The 23,579-nt window shown below is 27.3% G+C and overlaps 3 protein-coding genes and 1 non-coding gene across 16 annotated transcripts in view; 2 read left to right on the top strand and 2 right to left on the bottom strand.

Annotated features, from left to right (window-relative positions):
• The first annotated feature begins 438 nt into the window (after positions 1 to 438).
• Positions 439 to 9,075, top strand: LOC145943882 (uncharacterized). 6 transcript variants are annotated; one of them, XR_014426593.1, is made up of 11 exons: positions 443 to 631; positions 1,396 to 1,645; positions 1,780 to 1,955; positions 2,121 to 2,204; positions 2,720 to 2,777; positions 4,948 to 5,049; positions 6,064 to 6,123; positions 6,264 to 6,389; positions 6,733 to 6,889; positions 7,547 to 7,658; positions 8,543 to 9,075. XR_014426593.1 is itself a non-coding variant. In XM_083051788.1 (6 exons), exons 1-6 carry the CDS (start codon positions 598 to 600, stop codon positions 5,024 to 5,026), a joined length of 681 nt encoding a protein of 226 aa, XP_082907914.1. In that variant the 5' UTR covers positions 445 to 597; the 3' UTR covers positions 5,027 to 5,950. The 6 variants fall into 6 exon arrangements, 3 of the variants coding, with proteins under 3 accessions (XP_082907914.1, XP_082907926.1, XP_082907938.1); XR_014426597.1 differs by lacking the exon at positions 2,720 to 2,777 and having other exon boundaries at positions 444 to 631; positions 8,543 to 9,074; XR_014426590.1 differs by lacking the exons at positions 6,064 to 6,123; positions 6,264 to 6,389; positions 6,733 to 6,889; positions 7,547 to 7,658; positions 8,543 to 9,075 and adding an exon at positions 3,530 to 4,263 and having other exon boundaries at positions 439 to 631; positions 4,948 to 5,950.
• A 490-nt stretch (positions 9,076 to 9,565) lies between these two features.
• Positions 9,566 to 14,783, top strand: Hps1 (Hermansky-Pudlak syndrome 1 protein). Of its 6 annotated transcripts, none has more exons than XM_083051632.1 (9): positions 9,584 to 9,626; positions 9,979 to 10,383; positions 10,603 to 10,871; positions 11,251 to 11,735; positions 11,883 to 12,510; positions 13,101 to 13,239; positions 13,782 to 13,895; positions 13,970 to 14,058; positions 14,563 to 14,783. In XM_083051632.1, exons 2-9 carry the CDS (start codon positions 10,264 to 10,266, stop codon positions 14,738 to 14,740), a joined length of 2,022 nt encoding a protein of 673 aa, XP_082907758.1. In that variant the 5' UTR covers positions 9,584 to 9,626; positions 9,979 to 10,263; the 3' UTR covers positions 14,741 to 14,783. The 6 variants fall into 6 exon arrangements, with proteins under 6 accessions (XP_082907788.1, XP_082907750.1, XP_082907758.1 ...); XM_083051641.1 differs by having other exon boundaries at positions 9,586 to 9,603; XM_083051655.1 differs by having other exon boundaries at positions 9,587 to 9,603; positions 10,163 to 10,383.
• Positions 14,784 to 15,391: 608 nt separating this feature from the next.
• Positions 15,392 to 23,579, bottom strand: part of LOC145943824 (BRISC complex subunit FAM175B) — a 33,292-nt gene continuing 25,104 nt past the window's right edge. The window contains exons 1-8 of one of the 3 annotated variants that reach the window (XM_083051684.1): positions 20,766 to 20,781; positions 20,111 to 20,295; positions 19,877 to 19,967; positions 18,639 to 18,957; positions 18,022 to 18,162; positions 17,071 to 17,392; positions 16,289 to 16,680; positions 15,395 to 15,911 (exon numbers count right to left, since the gene is read on the bottom strand). In XM_083051684.1, the coding sequence (XP_082907810.1) occupies positions 15,803 to 15,911; positions 16,289 to 16,680; positions 17,071 to 17,392; positions 18,022 to 18,162; positions 18,639 to 18,957; positions 19,877 to 19,967; positions 20,111 to 20,197 (1,461 nt within the window). In that variant the 5' untranslated portion in view covers positions 20,198 to 20,295; positions 20,766 to 20,781 and the 3' untranslated portion in view covers positions 15,395 to 15,802. Of the gene's footprint in view, positions 15,912 to 16,288; positions 16,681 to 17,070; positions 17,393 to 18,021; positions 18,163 to 18,638; positions 18,958 to 19,876; positions 19,968 to 20,110; positions 20,296 to 20,765; positions 20,782 to 23,579 lie in introns of those variants that run through there. The other 2 variants (XM_083051694.1, XM_083051674.1) reach the window with 2 other exon arrangements.
• On the bottom strand, positions 21,516 to 21,599 carry Trnal-cag (transfer RNA leucine (anticodon CAG)). The gene has a single exon. It is a non-coding gene; the product is annotated as a tRNA-Leu (tRNA).

The following is a 23,579-nucleotide window of genomic DNA, read 5'->3' as shown; positions in this document are numbered from 1 at the left end:
ATTTTTGAAGATATATGTGCGATGAAAAAGTTCTATAAAGCACAGAGATGAATTCAATCTTAAAATTTATGTGATTTTATATTCATGTGTTTTTTTTTTTAATAATACAAAAACTTATCCATTCAATGTCGATATAAATAGTTTTAAAGTTATATAAGTTATTTTAACTCGATATCGACAAATCTACTTTATAAAGGCATAGGGAGCTTTGTTTTACTTGTTTTTTTTTTTGTTCCAATAGAAGACAATTGCATTTGATATAAATACATATAGGGCTACATTCAAAAACATCATCTGGATGCTGATACACTCCCTTTCTCTCTCTATATTATGAGAGAAATGATGTAGAGAAAGAGGGAGTGCATTCGGGACATTTTCGAATGCAGCCTAGGATGTTCATGCACGGCAATGCTAGGAAATAACACGTGACTCACGGGCGTCCAATCAGTATCCCGCTTTCTCAGAAACACGAAAAATGATTCGCTATTGCACCACTATGTGCATTACGATTCTGAAAAAGTGGAAGGAAACGGCTACTGCACACTCCATCCACGTTCGGTAGAAAACGGCAATCCAACAAAGAAGAAAGCGGAAAGCATGAAGAAGCTAACGTGGAAACAAGGAAAAACATGTAAGTAATGTTTAAGTTTTAAGGCATTTTATGTGAACCATAATCAATTTAAGAATCGATAATTGTCTACAAAATGATAAAAAAGTACGTAAGAAAATTAAATAAACATATAATTTATTTTCAACTAAACACGTGTACTATGATGAAATAGAATAGATATTGCGAAGTAACGTTCAATTCGACACAATGGAATAAGTAATGAATAGCTTGAACAAAAATATTCAACAATAAGGAAGAATTAATAAGATTTAATAAGAATTGAAAGAGAAAAGAAAAATAAGAAAAATAATTGCATTCATGTGTTTTATTATGATCCACGTGACTTGCGTCGCTGATTTTTGTTCTCTCTTTGCAAACGTCTTTTATTTAGCATAAGTAGCATTCATGTAGTATTTTATTTTTTTTATAGAAGGCATTTATTATGCAAGATTATTGAAATAAAATAAATATCTTTAAGTATAGTATGTATATATCTTATACTTTAGTGTACTTCTTATATTCTAACGTAAAATATTTTTTAAAGTATATTTGTTGATTATTTTACTATATCGTATATATACACATGTAGAATAATAAAAAGAATCAAATCATGTAAAAAAATTAAATGCTTTTATTTTAAAAAATAGACAATTGCACAAAAGAAGTAAATTAATGCATCTATAAAAAATTATTAATTATTTCTATTTAATTTTCTGTGCACATAAATATATTGCTATATAGGATTTTGCTTTTTAAATAAAATTTAGAATAAATTTTTTTTACAGCGATACCAATGAATTCTTACAACGAAGAGAAATCAAAGTCAGCAATGGAAGAAAAAGAATGGCAAAAACGAATAAGAGAGAAGTGGCGCTACGAACAAGAACTTGATAGAAGACATGAAGCACATAAATTATGGAGAATTAAAGAGTTTGAGAGAAAACGAGCTGAGGATATGAAAATTGAGTGCAAGCAAAGATATCTACAACGAAGCAAGAGCAATAGCCCACAACGAAGAATTACTGATTATGAAGAGTAATATAGAACATTATTTAATTATAAATTAAATATTAATAATAGAAAACATTAAATTTTATATACATATTGTAAATTTAATTTCTTCATGAAGAATACATCTTGAAAAGTATAATATTTTGAAATGCTCTTAGATTGAAATCACCATCTAAAAAGAATACAATTATTGATGAAAAAGAATTACATAAGATCAAGGTAAATATTTATGATGATAAAGGAAGAGATTGTCAAACGAAGCAAAACATATCCAAAAACAAAATTGATCGACATATTGATAATTTGGATGACATAGTTTTTCCAAGAAGAAGAGGTAAAGTATTATCTTTTTATATAAGAATTCATAATTACAAACAATTATGGCACATATTGCATAATTATGTAATTAATGTAATTATGTAATTAAAAGATATAATGTGAAATAAAATGAATAATGTATACTACGAATTAACTGACTGAAAAAAGTGATTACTTGCAGATGAAGGATCTCATCCAATATTTGAAAAAATAGAAACACAAGATGAAACGCGATCGATCAGATTCTTGCAAGACAACGAATTAGGTATTTGCATTATCACTTTTATAAAATTTTATCATATTTTTATAAAAATAAGCAATTTATCAAAATAATTTTATTATGATTAATTTATAATTTAATGTAATTATAGTGTCAAAAATAACACAGTTGAAAAAACAACACACATTGAAAAAGAAATATTTTATTTTTATAATATTAATGATGAAATGATAATAGATCTATATAACAATAATTATTATAGAATAACATAATACGCATTTTATTCTTATAAAATATATTTTTTTATTGATCTTTTTATAACTTTTATCGCTCGTAAAAGTTTTTCTTGTAAAAGGATATAGTGATAAATTTAATAATCTTGCATACGCTTATATCTTTAATAATTTATTAATAAAATAAAATTCGTGTAGTTATATAGCAAGATTAATAAGATTAATAAAAAATATTCTCATCTATTTGCAATTATATTCTTTATACTTATTATGTGTATAACTACTATAATATTATTTTAAAATAATATTAACATTTTTTATTGTCAGATGAAACAAGTTCTACTAGGAAAAGTACATTGGATACATATAAAATGATTCAATACAGGTATTTATTTTATTACAAAATTAAACTTATATAGATCTATTGAGTATTTATTATTTATATAGGGTATGATTCCCTATATATTTTTATATGGATATACATATTGAGTATTGCTTATACATATATTTTTATATGGATATATATTGAGTATTGCTTACATATATCTTATCACTTGTGTATGTGCTTAAAATGCACAGTGTATTATTTATTTAATGTATCAACTTGACAGTTTATATGAGTACAAATTTTAACAATAAAATTAGAAGTTATATATTTATAAATAGCTTCTAATAAGTTGGATTTTTCTTTACTAATTGTAAGTTAAATTCTTTCTTGATCTTACGTAATAACATAATTATGTAATTATGTAATTACATAATAATAAGTTAATCACAAGCTGATATGGATATATATATTATATTGAGTATTGCTTATATACATACATATATTGAATATGTATGCTTATGTATATTTAAATACATATATGCATACATATATAAATATATATGTACACAGACATATATTTTTTTATTTAATAAGCTCCTGTTTGAAGTATACACGGGCACAAAAAAGGTTTTAACACATGAATTTAGACTTAAATGAGAAAATGTGCGTGTATGTATACATGTATGCATGTATGTTCTGTTATGTGTATATATTTATTTATTTTTGTCAAGGCATTTGTTTTTGTATACAGCCATTGTATGCATAAAATGCATATAAATTCTAATTTAATCAATAATATAATTCTACAGTGAAGACAACTATTCGGCCATATATTTGGATGTGACTGAATACAATACGTTGAACTTCAAACAAGAACAACAAATCTTATTAATAATTATTTTTTATCTTATTTAGGTTTTATCTTATATAAATCATTTATTAATCTATTCATGAATTATCTAATTCTCTTTTCTTTTGAAAAAAGAATAGGTTTGATTTACTTGTTCACGAATAGATAAGTTCAGAAAAGAAAATAAGATGCTAAAAAGCTACGATGTTGAAGATGCAAACATATTGAAGAAAAAGTGAACGTCCTTAATAAATATTAAAGTAAGTACAGTGGGGAAATCACAATGGAATTCTTCACAAAAAGAAGGAACATTTTTCTTCTTTATCTGTCGAGATAAGAAAACATTGGAGAAACAATCAATTGGATTAATCTAGAAAACGTCCACTTATTGTTACAAATGTTTATGTAAATATCTATTCAATTTAAATCTGGAATCTACAATCTGCATATATGTATTATATTCAATCTTACAAACAGCAAAATAAGGACAATTTGATCGTCGCTAAGAAAATTAAAATTAAGAATTGTGCAGAGAATCAGAATCAGAGAAGATCAAGAGTATTACCTGAATATTTAAGAAATATATATGTTAATGAACTCTTAATGAGATTTTTTTAAAGCAGATGTTACATCAGAGAAGAACAGGAAGAAGAACCTATTTGGATATATGGATTTTCAAAGGAAAAATTTTCAGTAATTGGCATTTTGCTCATATATCGAATTATTGATATATCTAGTGTAACAATTAACATGGATTTGTGCCTTTTTTATTATCAGGAACTTATTTATTTTACTATCTTTTCTCATCTTTTTTTATTTTACTTTATATACTCATTCACATTTATGTAATTTATATTTTGTAATTTCTTTTTATTTCTTTACTTTTCTCTATTTAATATTTATATATTATTTTTATCACATTCATAAATCTGCATCTCATATTTTTATTGATAATATATCCTTCTCTTAAAAAATTTTAACGTTATAAATCTAAACTCTATTTTTTGGATATAATTATAAATAACTTTGACACATATTAGTTATAAATATAAATATTATTTTAGAACATATTCATCAATGTTACAATAATAAAGAGCTATTTATGAATTTTTCATAACAGCATAGCTAGATATATAGTTATAAATAATTAAACTTATATGAATATATACATATATATATATTGAGTATTGCTTATACATAAATTTTATGTTTCCTTCAAGAAAAGCATTATTTATAATGCTTGATGATTAATATGAATATGATATTTATAAGGAAAGTTAATATGAACTGAATCGATAAAATAAATTATCGAGGCTACATACAATCTTTACTCATATGATTTTTTTCTAAACTTAATATTTTGAATATAATTTACAGTGAAACAAGAACGACATGGAAATCATTTAGTGATGAGCAGCAAACATTTTTTAGCAGGATAAATAAGCTTCACACGTAACAGAGGTGAACTCCGCTTAACAGGTAAATTTTGTATAATAGAAAAGCTCTGCATAACAGGTAAGAAAACATTCTTCATATACATAAATATAATTAATATAAATATTAGAGAGAAAGAAGGAAAGAGAAAAGAAAAAGTACCCAAATATCGGATAATGATTTAATATTGAATAAAGTTAAATTTTATAGTGGAGAGAGAAGAAAAAATATATAATCTAGAAAAAAATATATATCTGGTTAAAAAGAGTTTTTTGAAAACGAAAATAATGATACAAATTTCGATATTTTTCGAAAAAGAAGACTAATTTCGGATCACATAAGTTTTTATTTATTGATTCATAAAATAGATCTGTACATTAAATTAATAAATTAAATATATATATATATATATATATATATATATATATTAAAAATATAAATGATTATAAATATTGTGTGCTATATATACACATATTATATAATTGAAGTTACTTCTAAATCATTTTGATAGCCATATAAAAATTTGATATACATATATATATAGTAGCCAAATATAATTATACATTATAAATATAATATGTGTTAAATATATAGCTATATTATGGATATAAAGTTGATTGAATTAAAGCCCTAGACAGTCAATATTATTGTATAATAGCCAAATATAATTATACATTATAAATATAATATGTGTTAAATATATAGCTATATTATGGATATAAAGTTGGTTGAACTAAAAAGCCCTAGACAGTCAATATTATTGTATAATAGCCAAATATAATTATACATTATAAATATATGTGTTAAATATATAGCTATATTATAGATATAAAGTTGGTTGAACTAAAGCCCTAGACGGTCAATATTATTGTATAATATTGAGCGTCTAGGGCCTGCTTTAACAATATAATCAATATTATAAAAAATATTATAAAAGAAAATAAAATAAACGAGCATATTAGTAGTGGCAACATTTTATGCTGCTGAAAAAACTAATATAACAAAACAAAAATTAATATAGTTCCAGAACAATGTAACAATAATTAATATAAATTCCAGATCGCATAAATCAATCAAACCTCGAGATGATCGAACGGATGACAAATATAGACGCGATAGGTCAGTTACAATTAATCTATCAATATATAACGAGCTAATAAAAATTGTCAAAATAATATTGATATTTTAAGAAATCTCAGTTCATTGAAGGAAAAACATTGTGTGTGTAATAAAATGTAAAATTTTTATCATTGTTCTAGAAATCGAAATAGCTTAACACAGAACAATCACGAAGATAGGGATAGGAATACAAGGAAGAATAGAAGTTTATCATATAGTAATAATGACATAGCATCTGCCCTTAGGAATAAATCGAGTTCTCGCAGGTAACAGTTGGGTTTATTATACAGAAATATAAAGAAAAACAATAGAAATGAAAAAATATAAAATAATAAATAAAACTTAAAATCAGAGAAAATTCAGAGATCTCAGTAAATATAAAAGAAGTTTTAATAAATATATGCTCTGAAGTGTTTTAAGTTTATGAATATTCTATATATTGATTAATTTGGTTTAAAAATTGGACAATAAAAAATTGTTTCTACACTTTTCTATTTTGAGCAAAATTTTCTTGTTATAATACATAGAGTTATGATTCAAGTATATTTCTAAAACACATTTTTCGGATGTAATAAAGATAAAAAATAATTTTTTTTTTATTTATTTCAGAAGTAGAAGTAGTTCATCGTTCAAAGGGAAAGAAAGGAAACAAGACTATGACAGAAATAAATATGCATCTAGAAGAAATCGATGTGAACCGGTTCAATTATCATCGTCGCATTCAGAATTAGCCTATTCTTCATGTAGACCTTATGATACTCGCATGGTATGTTTAGTTATTGTTAAGAAAACTGATAATACAAATTAAATTGATTTAAGGCTCCTGGCTCCTCGCCGACCATGTCGAAATCGTGATGTCAGAGGCGAGAAAACACACGCTAAAATTTCTTAGATGCCATTTCGAAATAAAAAAATATTTCGATGAAACAGCACTTCAGATGGCTTTAGCACACTCTTAAAAAACCCCGAAAACTATCCTTTCCCCTTTATAATCAATCAACAGCTATAAAATGTAATATTATGAAGCCCAGTCCGTCTGGTCTTTGCACATGCGCAGTCATTCCGCATGTCAAAGTCTGATATCTCGATCATTTTACAGATGTTGATTGATTATAAAGGGAAAAGGATAGTTTTCGGGGGTTTTTAAGAGTGTGCTAAAGCCATCTGAAGTGCTGTTTAATCGAAATATCTTTTCATTAAAAAATGGCATCTAAGAATTTTCAGCGTGTGCTTTCTCGTCTCTGACGTCACAATCCAATATGGCCGCGGTGAGCACCCAGGAGCCTTAAATTGATTAAAAGGCCTTCGCTTAATATCAAAAGAAGTTACAGAGTTAAAGAACAAATTAATTATTCGAAATAACATTGAATTAATTAAGAAAGCTTTAGATCGCAGAGCTTATACAAAATGATATTTGCTCCAGCGTTTTCCTGAACCGATGCCGATGTACAGAATACAGGTGCCCATGGTTTGGCGGCCAGGTCCGTTTCCGCCATATCCACTGAGTATGGGCAGGTGCCGACCACCCCCTTCCAGTAAGTTTGCATATTATTGACTAAGAATTAAATTGTCTTATTTCACTAAATTTTTCTGTAAAATTTTATGATTGAATTATTCTATATTTCTATTTCCTTTCTTTTCATTCTGTCTGTATCTTTCATTTGCTATCATATTATGCTTAAATTATTTTATATTGAAGTCGAATCTGATTAATACTAGCTTTTATAGAACCATTAAGATACAGATTGTGCAAATAAAAAAGAGAGAATTACATTTTTCTCTCTTTGCTAACTCTCTATATATTTTATATTTTATAAACGAAAAAAAAGAATATGACTATATATGATTGAAAAAATAAATTTATTTTTTTTGTCCTAACAAATACATGAAACTTTTAACTTGGGAATTAAGAAAAGAGTAATTATTTTAAGTATTTGAATATCTTCAATTTTTTATTATATATAATATTTTCTCAGAAAAGATTTTGCAAAACTTTTAAATGCAAAAAGAAATTTTTTTCAAATATATTTTTCTTAATGTTTTGAGGCCATTTTTTATTTCTTTTTAAATAGAATTTCAAATAGAGATAAATTTTCTTTTTTGGATTTTATAGTGCGTAACAAGATAATTTCGACAATAGAATTTCGAAATAACTTAATAATTCTTTATTTTCATTGCATACCTATTCTAATGGATATTTCTTTATTCTTATTTTTGCAATTTTATATTTTTATTGTCCTCTATTAGAAAAATTGATAGCAAATCAATTTATGATTTATTGAACATTGACAATATGTAAAATTTTAAATAATCCTTTTTCATTTTACGAAACACCATATATTGTGAAATATTCTTATGTAATAAATAACATAATTAACACAAAACTACAAATACATAATAAGCAAATACAATTTTACAGGATTTGTCGGTTACGAAACCAATTACAACGTTAATAGAGGATTTATTCATAGAGATCGACGCTAATTAATGCCAATTATATAATAATATTTGAAAAGAATATATTTAATTATGTAATATTGATCATAATTACATATACAATAATTACAATTATATCTAAATTTTAATTAGTAAGCTTAAATTTTAATTAGTAAGAGTAACTAAAAAAATAGATCTTAGTTAGTGTTATTATTACAATAGAATATTCATATCGTTTAGCATTAATCTTCACTTTTACTTTTATAATAGATAGAACAGAAACTCTTATTTTATATGCATGGAATATAAAAATAAGTGAGTAATTGTCTTTGTAATCAGTAACTTTTTAAAATTAATTCGGAATAATAAGTTTTATTATAATGTAGATGACATTCCAATATAAAGAATTTTTTTTTTGTATTAAAATTATTATTTAAAATAAGATTTTTTATATTTCTGAACATAACATTGATTTAATTAAGGATTTTTACTTTAGTAATAATAATGGAATGATAAAACACATCATGTCATTCACAAAGATATAACATATAGGTATAAGACATTTGTTATTCATTATAATTGCTCTTTTATTATAAAAAGAGATTGAAATCTTGATAAAAATATTATATATTATATTGTATTCCTTTTTTGATTGTATTCTTACTCGCGATATATATAAGAAAATAATAAATAAAGTTTTTAGAATTATAATATGCTCTTGGCGTTTTTATTTATTTATTTTATTTTATTTTATTTTCACCATCTCTTATTTATATCTTGAGTTCAGCTTAGAAAATCTGAGAAAAGCAATAAATTCTATTAAGATTGAGAAGAGTCCCCCTTTCTCGGTTTTGTCATTTCTATTGAGAAGGGTCCTCCTTTCGAATGCTACATCACATATATGATGCAAGACAAAGATAAAATGATTATTATCCTTCTTCGTCGATCATGTGCTAGAGAGAGTATGGAAGTTTCCCTATGATCTGCACTTTATTTACACAGCAATGCAGATCTAGTGATATTTGTAACTTATTTCGTCACGAAGTAATATTCTCTCACGAAATTTTGTAAATATTCTTTACATGATGAGAAAGGGGCTCCAAAAGAGCCAGATTTTGCAATTTGGCTTTTGAACATTTATGATAAATGATATACGCTAAATAAATAATCTGTTTACTTATATGTCATCTTGGAGAAATAAATATTCTTTTATGAAATTTTTTTGCATATTTATAAAAATGGTGCTAAAAGAAACGGATTCTATAATTTAGTTTTTTAAAAAGTTTATAATAAATAAAATACTCTCTGACACTAGCGTGGCTAATTATTATATATCCTGTGGCTAGACGTGACTGACTAGCTGCATGTTTGAGATTTTTAATATTTTTTTCTAGAAAAACTCTTTAATCTATCTTGCAGACGATGCTGCTGATGATCAATATAATTTTATTGAAATTTTCTCTGTATTTTGACTGTAATATGACAAATCCGTAGTTTAATTTTTGACCTATCGACAGTGGTTTCCATAGTCTTTCTTGCCTCTTAAATCGAGAGAAATAAATAATAAGCAATAAACAATTATATTATAATAGTGTTTGCATAGTCAATAACAGGAAATCCAATGAAAATGGTGGCATTGTAGTAGAGATTTATAAGTGACAATTATATGTTAAATTACAAACAAGAATAGAAACTGTAAACAAAATGAGGGCTATATTGATATTTGATCACCTGAACGATGTTTTGTTCGCAAAGTGCAATAAAAAATTTGCGAATCACATTTTGAAACTGGCAAGGATGCAGGGACTGCTCGACGATGATAAGGTTTGATAACAATAAGATGATGATTAACTTTAAAGAACACTTGTTAAAGCTGTATACAAATTCTTCTAAATACTTTCCTGAAAGAGAGAAAGAAAACAAATATTATTATAAAGTTTTTGCAATATATTTAGATTTATTATGTAAAAAAAAGAATTTTAATATAATAATAAGCAAATTGTTGACTGTAATTTATTAATAAGTAATTGTAAATATCTTTAGGATACTATAGACTTGGAAAATTCCATACCGAGTCCCAATATCATAATGCAGCTGTTTTCACCAATTGTTACCTCTCAGCATGTGATGTCTTCTCAATTTGGAAACTCTTATACCTCCATGAAATTCCAAGATGGAACCAACATGGTATTCGATGAATATATTGGTTACACCTTCATATATATTGCCATGAAAGAGGTAGAGCTCATGAGACGTACGCTGGGAGTATGTGTATCCATTGTACGGCATGTGTGTGGTCCAGATATTGCAATGTTAGTATGTAGTTAATAGGTTGTAGTTGGTAGTATACAATAAAAATAAATGAGATATAAAAAAAAAAGCAAATGTAAAAAGAATATAAGAAATTGTAAGAATTATATTTATTTATTATATTTAGTGGCAAGTGTATATTAAAACATTAAATGACAGTAGCTTTTCATAATTTCTTATCAAGAAGACTATAAATTTAGCAAATAAGTTATACTTTAAATTAAAAGTGCACAATGCTTAGCTAGCATTGTATATTGTAACCAGACTATAATATAGTTCTTTTAATAGAATAGTTCTGATAATGATAATATAATAATAGCAATTTTTGCACTTAATTTTTGATTAATGCAACTGATTAATTAATCAATTCCTTCTTTGTAGATTGAAGACCAACTGGCAGAAAGTGTGCCTGGTGTCTTCTTTGCTGGACGCGTGGTCTAATTTAAGGAATTGTGAACAGAGTGTACTGACAGAAGCAGTGGAACAGTTATCTGTGAACGCAGAGTTAGCTTCCTCGATCCTCAAGGTGCTGCACGATGCCTGTGACAAGCTAAAGAGTTCACAGCCTGAATTTAGTAATTTGCATGTGCTACTCTTAGTGGGTTCTAAGTTTTTGTCACTGTACTCCAGCAAGAACGCTCATGATTTGTGCGCTTCCGATATTTTGTTAATGATACTAATATGCTGGGTGATAAATAACAAACGAAAGCATGATCGATTGGAGAGTAATGATGATAGCGAAGATAATGATGATGACAATGATATTCTGTTACCAGAGAGTAGTGCTTCCAAAAGCGATGAAACGAAATTAAATTTTGGAGCTAAATTGGCTACTCCTACTTCAGAGGATATTACAGATCTCTTTCGTACGTTCTTGCAGCACATTACTTATTCTTGCGCTAATGAATATATTTTTTTATTTCATTAGGAATTAGGATAATAGAGAACTCTTAGTGAATAAGAAAAAAAAGTTTAATTTAGATAAAATTACAATTATCTTTTATCTATTGTAGGAGGTTCTAGAGAGTCTTCTGTGAATGAAGGCCTTTCATCCTTGACTGATGATGATCTTTATAGCCAATTGCTTCTTCTTGGCTGTCAGCACAACTACACAGCTAATGCAGTTCACATTTTTGAGTTATCAGACTCCATCAATCTGATAACAATTGTCGAAGCTACAAATCTTTCCATTTCTTCAGGATTATGCGACAGTTTCCATTATTTAAATCTGATAAACAACCTGCAATTTCAACGAGATCTCGATGAATTAAAGCCTGCTTTTGAGAACCTCGATATAGCAATAAAAAAAGTGCTGGAAGGAATTAAAAAAAATCGTTCTAATGTCGGTAATGATGTCGATATGTGTCAGAAGAGGTTGCAAACTAAGTGGGACTTTGTTCGGAAAAAGTACAACGATTTATTGCGCTCCAGAGATCTCGAAGTGGTTCTGCAGATCGAGGCTAACATTTCCGGCTTCCTGGAAACTTTGAAAGAATTATTACGTTTGACCTGTTTTGATAGAAATTTTCTGAAACAAGGAATCGATGTTCTGACGACAGTTGGAAGACTTGTGAGACAGAAGCTGAATGATTTCAGCGATTTTCTGAAAGTTAAAGCTCTGAAGAACTTCACACTAGGATCATATCCTTTTCTAAAAAATTTTAGAGACATGATTATGATTTGTTGTGTTCCTCCTCTTTAAATATTGTTTTATAGAATAGTAAAAGTATTTTTTAAGTTTATTTATTGGGTCATTATTTATAAAATGTCTGTATAAAAATGTTAAATTCATAAAATTTAGAAAATTTATAAAGTAAACTTCTTTTAATATGTGATTCTTTTGATTGAAGAAACAAAGATAATAAAAAAAAATACATATAATACTCTTTTTAAAATTTATAAAACATTACGATTTTCATATAATATTACAGTTCATAATACAAATTTAATATGTACATATAAAATGTTTTTAAAACTATATAAAATATATATGTTTTTAACTCTTTCTACCTTTCTATTATTCAATCAAAATTAAATTATAAAAATGGCTTCTTATTTTAACAAAAACGTATTATTAAAATTTTTCAATTACAAATATTTTGTCCTTTCAAAAATTATTTGAAAATGTTTAATAAAATATTTAATAAAAATCATATGTAAAAAGACCCAATAAAATATATGAATATTTTTTATTTAGTATATCTCCTTAATGCTACACATTTTTCAAGAACTTCCCTAACTATCAACAAGTATCTTGAAGAGTTTCCGGGTCTGGTTCACTTTATTTACATCGACAGGACAACCCACAGACTCATTGCACCTACGTTAGATTTTACGAGTACAGAGACGCTCGCACTTACGACAAAAAAAGTGAGTCCTATCAACTAATTATACACATTAATTAATTATACACACACATACATAAATTCTGTATTTGCATATTATCCTCTTTCTTGTATTTTATTTTTCGCATTCGGTACATATAACTCAGGCTTGTATGAGACGGACAATAAAAACGAAATGTGTTTAACTTTTCTAAATATATTTATTAAATTAAATATATTTATATATACATATAAAAGATACAATACTTGAAAATATATCAATCTTTATACTAAATTAATTAAAATAATTTTAGATTTTTTAAATTTAGTATTAATTTTACAGATTAGATTACATTGATTACAGAAATATTTAATTTAACAAATATATTTATAGAATATATTTCTTAATATATATTTAGAAGAGTTAACATATATTATTGTCTCATTGTCAATCTAAAGTTTGAAGAATGAAATGCAGGAAATAGTAAAATATACATATAAATACAGAATTTCTGTACGAACCTGGACTTTGTACTGAATAAGATACTCTTGTGCAATGACTTAGAAATTCTTTTTTTTTCTTTTTAGATTTGGAACATGGTCGAGCAAAGCAGAATGCATTTGCAAGAGGGTCATTTATCAGTTATGTGGAAAGATACCACATTCAATTATTCCTACTTTCTGTGGTTTGAGGATAATTCTGTACGTGAAAAAGTTCTATCTCTCTATCTGTCATATTTATATATATAGTATATAATCTTTTCATATTTTTTCAGGGTTGTTCACTGCCGAAATGTAAAGTCTATCTCAATTATGTGATGAAAAATTTTCCAGTACCGGGTATACTTTGTGGAGATTATTACAGGTAATTATTTTTATTAGTTACATTCTCTGTAATTAAATATTTCTCTTTTGTCATAGTAAAACTTTTTCCTATATAAATTATAAATTAAAGTTATAATTACTTGAATCTGACATTATTGACATATAAAAATATAATTTTTTTGAGATAATTTATGTAAACAAAATAATTGTCGTAAATGTACAAAAACTTAGATTTTTAACTTTTAAGATACATATTAAAAAATAACAGTAAGAAAGCTAAATAGATTTTATTAATAAATATATATTAATCAAAATCACACACATATTTTTTCTACTTAATATTAATACATAGGGAGAATGTTTAAAAATATGTAATATTTAAAATTATATTTTACACACAACGCAAATTAATTTGTTGTTATTAATGAAAAAATCTTTTTTCTAAATAATAATCATATTGACAGTACATAACTGAATGTTATAAGTTATAAATTAATATAGTACCATAAAAGTCATAAATATCGAAAATTCTTTTTCTGCGTAGAAAACTAATCGAGACGTGTTTTCCCAAACTTTCACCGAGCAAGGTTCGGATCTACGAATTGTACTGCGTGCATTTAGGATTGACAACATCAACTTGCGTCTTGGAACATTCCCGAAGATTGGCAGCCACTATCTGGGAAGTCACTGGGGTACCGAGCAATCTTGCGGATATATTCTAAAATTGCATTTCCCAAATAAAAGTCTTTGATTGGCACCATGTAATCTTCAGACACCATATGTTATTGTTCCAGTCTTTAGATCTTGTATTTCGATATTTTTTAAATCGTCATTTTAACATTTGTTAAGTATTTGGATTTCTGTGATAATTTTGTTATGATCTTACATTTTCTTTTTATTTTTCATTATTTAAAAAATATTTTAATCCTTTTTGACCATTTCATAAATATATTTCGCGAAATTTTTAACAAAATGAAATAAAAATGCATTTTAATTAGTATATATTGTATATTTACATTTCTTATTTTTATATTATAAGATTCCTATTTCCTCACTGCTATAAATATAAAATTAAATTGACATCAGAAGCAAGAAATAATGTAATTTTTTTCTTTTTGAAGTGAGGGATCAAGAGTCGGTATAAATGTTATAAATTAATGACAAGTTTCATTAATCCAAATAAAATTTCGTTTATCTTTGTTAATATTCTCAATTCTAGTTAGGCATATATAATGTAGCCAGAAAGTTAACTGATATTAATTATATAGATTATTTATTAAATTATCAATTATTTTATTTATATAACACAAAATGAAATAACCATCTTTATACAATTTACTTTTATTTACAAAATATTTTTTCAGTGTATTAACTAAAAGTTTACATATCATTTTATAGCAAAATATATTTACTTCGTACGGAAACTCAATGGCACAATAAACTATATGAATTAAGTGACAAACTTTAAATAAGAAACAAAATATATAATTAATCTCTTGTCAAGTTTTCTCGAATTTTTTGCGAAATTTAAGGCACCTATAAATAGAATAATTAATACAAAAATTGTTTTTAATCTCTCACAATAAACGTATTTCGCGTCCTTCTAAAAAATCAGGCGCAATTCCCTCCAGAGATGTGATCTTTTCAAACTATGAGATTTCTATTTTTTTCCTTTTTGGATTTTTTCAAATTCTCTTCAATTTCCTTCAATCTTGTGCTTTCTTAAAATTCTTTTTTTATTTTTTCAAATTCCTTCAAATCCTCAAATTTTTGAATGTCGAAAGTTAGAGAAAATCTGAAGTATTTCTCCGGGGCTTAATTTCTCCAATGTCCAATGGCGCTATTGTATTGCACTTGTCCAGATTAGTTTTTTTTGTCACCTGGCTGTAGGGCCTATGAAATACAATTAAGTTACTGAAATAAACATTTATGTTATATCAACAAAATTTTATTATATATTTATTATATTTTATTTAATGAAAATTTAAAGAGAATTTAAAATTTTAAATTTATATGTCTTCGTCAGTAAAATGATTAATTTTTTTAATAGGAATTTTTTATCTTAAACAATCTATAATCTATAGTCAACTTAATTAAATGGAAACAAATTCTTTTAATTTTTTGTTTTTTATTATATTTTTTACTATAATTTACTATGTTTTTTACTGTAATTATTTCTTATTTTTTCTTCTAAAAAAATTAACATTCTTTATAAACAACTTTTTCTTTCTTTTTTTATTTCCTTTTTTTCTTTGCTTCTAGTCCCTCACCTGAGAACGGGAGAGTTAAGAGATACGGTAGCAGGACTATCTGCATCAGAGAAATCTTGTTCTGGTGGTGTAATGCTTCTTTCGCGGGAGGATTGCATGTGGGATGTGCCTGGGATACGACGTATTTTCTTCACGCCTGGTATGAATTCGTGACTGCTCCAACCGCTACCCCTGCCCCTACCTATGCATATTTCACTACCTTCTTGGCAAATGGGTTCGGTGTCAATTTCCGGAATAAACCGTCTACTATTGGTGAAGGAGTTTTGCGTTTCTTGTTGTTGGTTACTTTCTTGTGAATTGTTACGTCCCAATCGACGAGATTTTTCTGCGCTTTTAGCGATGCAGACGGCGGTATTACGGCAGGGAGTTCGATTAGAGGCAACTGATTGACCCTATAATTAAAGAGAATATATTTATATGTACAAACATGCGTAATACGCTCATATATATAAACATGCATGCATACATACAAAGCATGTGCGTACCCATACGCACATATAATTTTACGCAAATTCGCTCTTTTTCACAATTTCTTCCACAGTTTTCATTGTTAAAGATTTTAACTAAGTTTTAAATTAGACTCTATACTGAAATGTTTAACAAAATTGTAAAAAAAGGTAACAAATTTGCATAAAATTCTCAATAAAAAAAAAACTAATACAAAATTTCTCAAGAAAAGTCTGTGATAAATTAAAAGAAGTGTAGTTTATCTAAAAATCTAAAAGATATATCCTATTTATTATAACATTATATCTAATATCTATGTTTCCAAGATAACATACACAAGACGAAGTGTGCTCCCTGTGGAGACGCGCGTCATCGTCGATTTTTATCTCATTTTTTATCGAAGAATCGATTTTCTCCAAAAAACAATTCTCTCTGCTTGCTTTGGAAATTCTATCGCAGTTTTCGCCGTTGATTTTCTTCAATCTTGCCAATTTTTGTGCTGCGATTTTGGTTCTCAATTCGTGCACTTGCCTCTCCAATTCGGCTACTTCCAGATCGGACTCGCACACCTTCGGGATCAGTGACGTCAAGTGTTGTTCAGCAGCCCTCTGAATTAGCATAGCGGTGTCTAATCCATCTATCCTTGCTACATCCAAACTATAAAGAATACATATACATAATTAACCGCTAATTGATATTTTCGATTGTTGTATATTTTAATGTTAAAGTATAAAATGACAAATTTCGGAATTTTTAATTTAATGACAATTCTTATATAAATATTTTCTAGCAATCAAATGTTATATATTTCATTAAATAAGGTTCTTTTGTAAAAATAAGCTTCAATTTTTATAAAACATTCGTAATTTTTCAAGTAACAATAAATTTATAGAAACATAGAAAATTGAAAAATTTGCATAACATTAAGTTTAAAGTAAAAAAAAAACTCGATTTTAAAATTATATATAATGTTCTAAATAAACATATACAACACATAATAAACATTTATAGTATATATCTATTTAGAAAAAAATATTTAAAAAATATTTGATATAATATTATTAGAGATTTGATATGATATTAATTAATTAATAAATGTGTTACAAAATTTAATGCTTGAGATTTTCAAACTAATATATACGTATATAATAAATACATATATTTACATACATTAAATTGATAGATTAACAAATTAAGATAATGAAAATGATTTCTTACATTGAGACAAAAGATATTATTAAATGCAATAATATAATTATTATATTGTGTGATAAATATTTACTCACTTCAATGATTCTATTAGTTTGGTAAAGCCATCAGGTGTGCGTGTAGATTTTCTAACAGGTGTCGGTTTATAATCCGAACCATCGTGTCTGGATGCATCATCTCCCAGATTGTTTATTCTCAAGGATATCGGTTCAAATATTCTATAATAAATCAATAATAAAACAAATTATAAGATAATATAAATAAACTTTCATCTCTTGTCAAAGTCAAAATTATTGTTTTGTAATATATTAACATACTTATTAAAAATACCAATTTAATTATAAGAAAAGTTTCATAAATTCATCTTACATATAATTTTAATATAATAATATATAATAAATATAAATAAATATAATAAATATGATTGAATATAATATCAATCACAAGAAAAAAAAAGAATTATGCAGAATTGTAATGTAATCAATATATTCTGACAATGAAACCAAATAATATATAGATATAATATAGATAAATAATATAAAGCTAGTTATGTTACAGATCTTTTAAAATATCTATTCACAGTAAATAAATGTAATTAATTTGTCAGAAATAATTCCAAATAAAAAGATTTAAACCAAAGAATTGATCCATAAATGAATGAATATTAATACCAAGATCTTGACAGAATACTTACCCTCGTCTATTACGTCTGAGAAACACATGTCGAAACTTGTGAGTGCCAGATGTCTCAGAAGTAGAGGCATTGAGAAGGCAGGTAAGAAAGAAATCCTCCTTACAGCCATTTACATCAGAGAAATGTGAGGCTAACTGTTTGTGCAGCATCTTGTCGTTCATTGTAAGAGTCAGGTTGGTAATGTTTCTACGAAACCGAAACCAACCAATCACCTGTTTGCTCTTATCGCGCACAAAATCCTTCAATTTCTCCTTGTTGATACGATTAGTGTAGTTGTGCAAAAGATCAGGCAAAGGACATGTTACAATAGCCTCCACATCTGAAAATGTTTATATATGTATTATAATTCTTAATAGGATAATACATTATATAGTAATAAGAGTAATAATAATAATTATAATGACGATGATAATTATAATGATGATGATAGTCATAATTAAGATATGAAAATCAGATTTTACTATGAACTGTTCTACTCGAGTAATTGATTATCACACGAGTCAGTTTTTTCTCCAATAATGCAGATAGTAAAATAAACATAGCATTAGCTATCTAAAAAAGTTTGAAGTAAAAACCTGATAAACTTTCATACCTTAATTATATTATGATTAATACTAATATTATTAGTATTACTGTTACTGCCATTATTATTCCAACAAATAACTTTTTCAATTCATAATCCCTTATTTCACTTACATAGTAGTTGTATTAAATAAATATACAAATACTTTGCAGAGATGTTAATCTTTTCCATTTTAATATATGATATATACTTCTCGCATTATCAAAGTTTAAAATTTCTACAATTTCGAAGTTTATGATATAATTATAAGAAAATCTTCGCATAATAATCTTCGTAATAAATACGTACAAGTAAATTATTATTCAATCGAATGATCTCAGAATATATCAATTATACATCATACAATTCTGCGCGTTTTTATTCGATGTGAAAAATTTCCTAACCATAAAAACTTAACTTTTCAATAGTTCATTATTCCCTTTACAATGCGAAAAAATAATTTTAATTTTTCAAATCTCGTTTTATGTATAAAAAGAATGGAATAGGTATATATTTTCATCGAAATCTGAGATTATTTTTAACATTTAATAATCATTTGCCCTTTTTAACTACATCTCTTACATGGAAAATGGATTCAATTTGCACTTTCTACACTTGATCTCTTCTCTTTCGTTGTTTACAAGTAGACGCAAAACGTCGAGGCAATTATACTCACTAATATGAATCTTGACGGTCTCCACTTGATTGTCGGAGTCGGTGTAGGTCTTGACGATGAATTCGAGGGCTTCTCCGAGAAGGAAACCCATCTGTAAAAATTACAAAACGTCATCTTCGTCGAGTGTAGAGGTTATAAGGGAATAAAAACGCGTCTGATTTTTTCAGCGACCGAATTTTCATTGACGAAAGATCGTATAAGATTATTAAAAAGTTATTACGCGTTTTAATTTACCTGATCTCCGATACTGCGGACGTTCTCGAAGAATAGCAGCGAAAGCGCCGCGCCTGAAATCGTAACGAGCAAGTCGCTATCCGCCATGTTGACGATGAGTGTCCAGCTCTGACGTAGTCGCGCACATGTGCCAATTCAAAATACTACATATATGCGTATATGTATATGTAGCAGCGTTTAGAAACCTTAAAACATGTTTTATAGTTATATTAGGTTTAGTTAAAGACGGATGTATATTACATTTGAACAATAAATATATTTATGTTTTTTATAAATAAATATTAATTAATATAAATATTTTTCTATAAATATAAATATGTAAATCAAAAATTGTGTAAGATTTATTTTAGTATAAGAAATGATTAATTTTTCATTGCATCAATTTTTGTTATATGTATTTGTTTTGTTATATGTGTTTTGATATATACATTAATAATGATACAGGCAGATAATAAACATACATATACATATATCTTTCCACATATAACATTTATAAATTTTCTATCAAACATTTATAAGAGAGATTTTATATTTTACATTTTAACTACATTATTGCTTTATTTTATGAGTAATTATTAGTTTTATTTTATGACACACTAACAATAAGTCATGTCTTGAGCGAACGTGTCTTCTCATCTGAATTAATGAACCTTACCCGATCGTTTGGCCAACATCTGGTAACAATGAAGCTTTGATGTCGAAAATTATTCGCTTTTATTCTGACTGTTATGTTGTTGTCCTACGAACGGTCTGGAAGATTTATAGAATAATTCTTGGAAGAAAAATAGATTCGTTCCTTTGCTTGCTGCCAATGGTCGGTTTCAAACATGAAATAATATTATAATATATGCTAGTATGCTTTCGCGCCTATAACGTTTAAGGCTCCTGGGTGCTCACCGCGGCCATATTGGATTGTGACGTCAGAGGCGAGAAAGCACACGCTGAAAATTCTTAGATGCCATTTTTTAATGAAAAGATATTTCGATTAAACAGCACTTCAGATGGCTTTATCACACTCTTAAAAAACCCCGAAAACTATCCTTTTCCCTTTATAATCAATCAACATCTGTAAAATGATCGAGATATCAGACTTTGACATGCGGAATGACTGCGCATGTGCAAAGACCAGACGGACTAGGCTTCATGATATTACATTTTACAGCTGTTGATTGATTATAAAGGGGAAAGGATAGTTTTCGGGGTTTTTTAAGAGTGTGCTAAAGCCATCTGAAGTGCTGTTTCGTCGAAATATTTTTTTATTTCGAAATGGCATCTAAGAAATTTTAGCGTGTGTTTTCTCGCCTCTGACGTCACGATTTCGACATGGTCGGAAAGGAGCCAGGAGCCTTAATAAATGTACCATATTCAGAAATTGTTATTTCATTTCTTGAGATAAAAAAAGATCTGTCAGAAGTGGGATTCGAACCCACGCCCACAGAAGTGGACTGCGACCTGAACGCAGCGCCTTAGACCGCTCGGCCATCCTGACTTGTGTTGATCTGATGATCAAGGCCGAGTCAGACAAAGACTCGAGCGTTCAAAGTATGGAAAAGATTTTTTTATATTAGGGAAATATAACAATAAAAAGCTTCACATAAAACGATAAGCATACGGAATGTTTAAAAGCTACGCAAGAGAAAGGAAATACAATCGATTATCTACTTCGATTTAATTAAAAAAATAATTAATTAAATAAAAATGATTGATGAAACTTTTAAGTAGATTCGAACTTAGATAAGATAAACTCGTGAATTTTTTTATGTATATTTGAAAGAAATAAAAGTAATATTTCAAAATTAAGTAGAACGCTGAATAAATTTCAATTCTTTTCCTATTGGATTATTAATAACATGACAATGATTTACTATCGAAACTATATTATATACCCTAGTTACTACTGTAGAAATTCAATAAAATATATTAATATATCTTTCCGATTTTCAAAAAGAGAAAGAATACACGGGCAAACATTAGACATTCATTTTAAAATTCAGACAACTCGATCAATTTACTTTGCAAGTGTATAAAGCAACAAATAAAGTATCAATTTTTATAGTTTTTTAACTATCCGTTTTCTCACTCACATAGAAAATCCGGATACTCGAATGAATTTCGATTCATGAGTACATATTTATATTAAAAATGAACTTTCTTCTCTCTAACAGATCTCTTGAATCTCATCATCTATGATCACATCCTTTAGTTTTGAAATCATTTTACGCATTCTTGAACTAGGACTTTTGCTCTTGTTGGATACTTGAGTCCTGAAATTTATGAATCACGATAAATAATCTTTGGAATCGACCGGAATCGGCAGAATAATTGCAAATTATTTCTTCTGGAGTTATCTTTGATTTCGCTTTCCTGTCTCGAAGTAATCGCGAGGAATTTGAAACTACTCCATCAGCAAGTTCGAACCTATCTTGCGAGACACTTAGTCCCATCTCTACTTCTGCTCTCGCCCAAAATACTCTGAGAAAACACACGCTCAAAACGCATCTACATAATCACACTTGAAGAGAGACGCACACATTCAAGGATCAGACTTGGCTATATTTGCGGCCGTGAACACCGGCGCATGTTAGTGATGTAAGCCCGCAGTGATCTCGAGAGAGTCGTGATTATCTGTCGCTAATCACGACCTCCATCGATATTTATCATATCTCGCTTTCGTATATTTTCATCGTTTCTTTTTTCTTTCTCTTCTCGCGAATGATGACCGAACAAGCCTGGGATTATGTCGGGGAAAAATGGGAGCACATTGATCAATCGGTGAGTCGGTGATCTCTCTCCCTCCCTTTCATAACATCCTTGACCCTCGTTGCGTAAGTAAATTTTTGTGCAAATTACTAATTCGCCCTAACTCTTAACAAACACAACGAACCTCTTGAAACGAAACCGAATCATCCTCAATGCTATATAAAGTAAAAAATATATGCAAAATTATTCGCATGATATGGTTATAACACAAAATAGTATCTATTATTTCGAAATTAGTAATGGAACAGAATGCGATAATAATAAACGCGATTTCCGTCTGCATACTTCGAAAGAAAATCGCAAAACCGGTCGCATTATCTAATCTGATTGAAAAGTTTATAATCAAGAAGAATTCATTTATAAATTCTTGAATAAATTTCAATCTTTGCATTCTGAAATTTTTTTATATAACACTTTTATTTTTATCATTCTTAATGTAAGCTGTTACAGCAGCTTCCTTTTGCATATGTTACATACAAATACAAACAATCATAATACACAAAATGAAAAAAGAAGGATTAAGTCGTAAAATAGAGGAAAATGTTAAAAAATCGTTCTCTCGTTTTCTTGAAATAAATATAAAAGTTTTCTTTGAACTATCTAAGAAAAAATATTATATCGCTAAATAAACTATTTATCTATCCTATGTCCTATTTTTCAACAAATGTACTTTATTGCTGTTGTAAAGATATGATAGTTTATAGGGCAT

Source organism: Prenolepis imparis, unplaced genomic scaffold (assembly GCF_030444845.1).
Source record: "Prenolepis imparis isolate NDT839.2.m4 unplaced genomic scaffold, iyPreImpa1.0 SCAF_1, whole genome shotgun sequence".
In the NCBI taxonomy this organism is placed as follows: Eukaryota; Metazoa; Arthropoda; class Insecta; order Hymenoptera; family Formicidae; genus Prenolepis; species Prenolepis imparis.
This window is presented reverse-complemented; position numbering and strand designations above follow the sequence as displayed.

Bases quoted from the DNA above. Each gene is read 5' to 3' on its own strand.
- Hps1 (XM_083051624.1), top strand. From the start codon at position 10,264: ATGAGGGCTATATTGATATTTGATCACCTGAACGATGTTTTGTTCGCA. The intron at 13,240-13,781 runs GTGAGTCCTATC...TTTTCTTTTTAG, and splicing joins TCGCACTTACGACAAAAAAA to ATTTGGAACATGGTCGAGCA. The intron at 14,059-14,562 runs GTAATTATTTTT...TTTTCTGCGTAG, and splicing joins CTTTGTGGAGATTATTACAG to AAAACTAATCGAGACGTGTT.
- LOC145943882 (XM_083051812.1), top strand. From the start codon at position 598: ATGAAGAAGCTAACGTGGAAACAAGGAAAAACAT. The intron at 2,205-2,719 runs GTATTTGCATTA...TTTTATTGTCAG, and splicing joins CTTGCAAGACAACGAATTAG to ATGAAACAAGTTCTACTAGG. The intron at 2,778-3,529 runs GTATTTATTTTA...ATAATTCTACAG, and splicing joins TATAAAATGATTCAATACAG to TGAAGACAACTATTCGGCCA.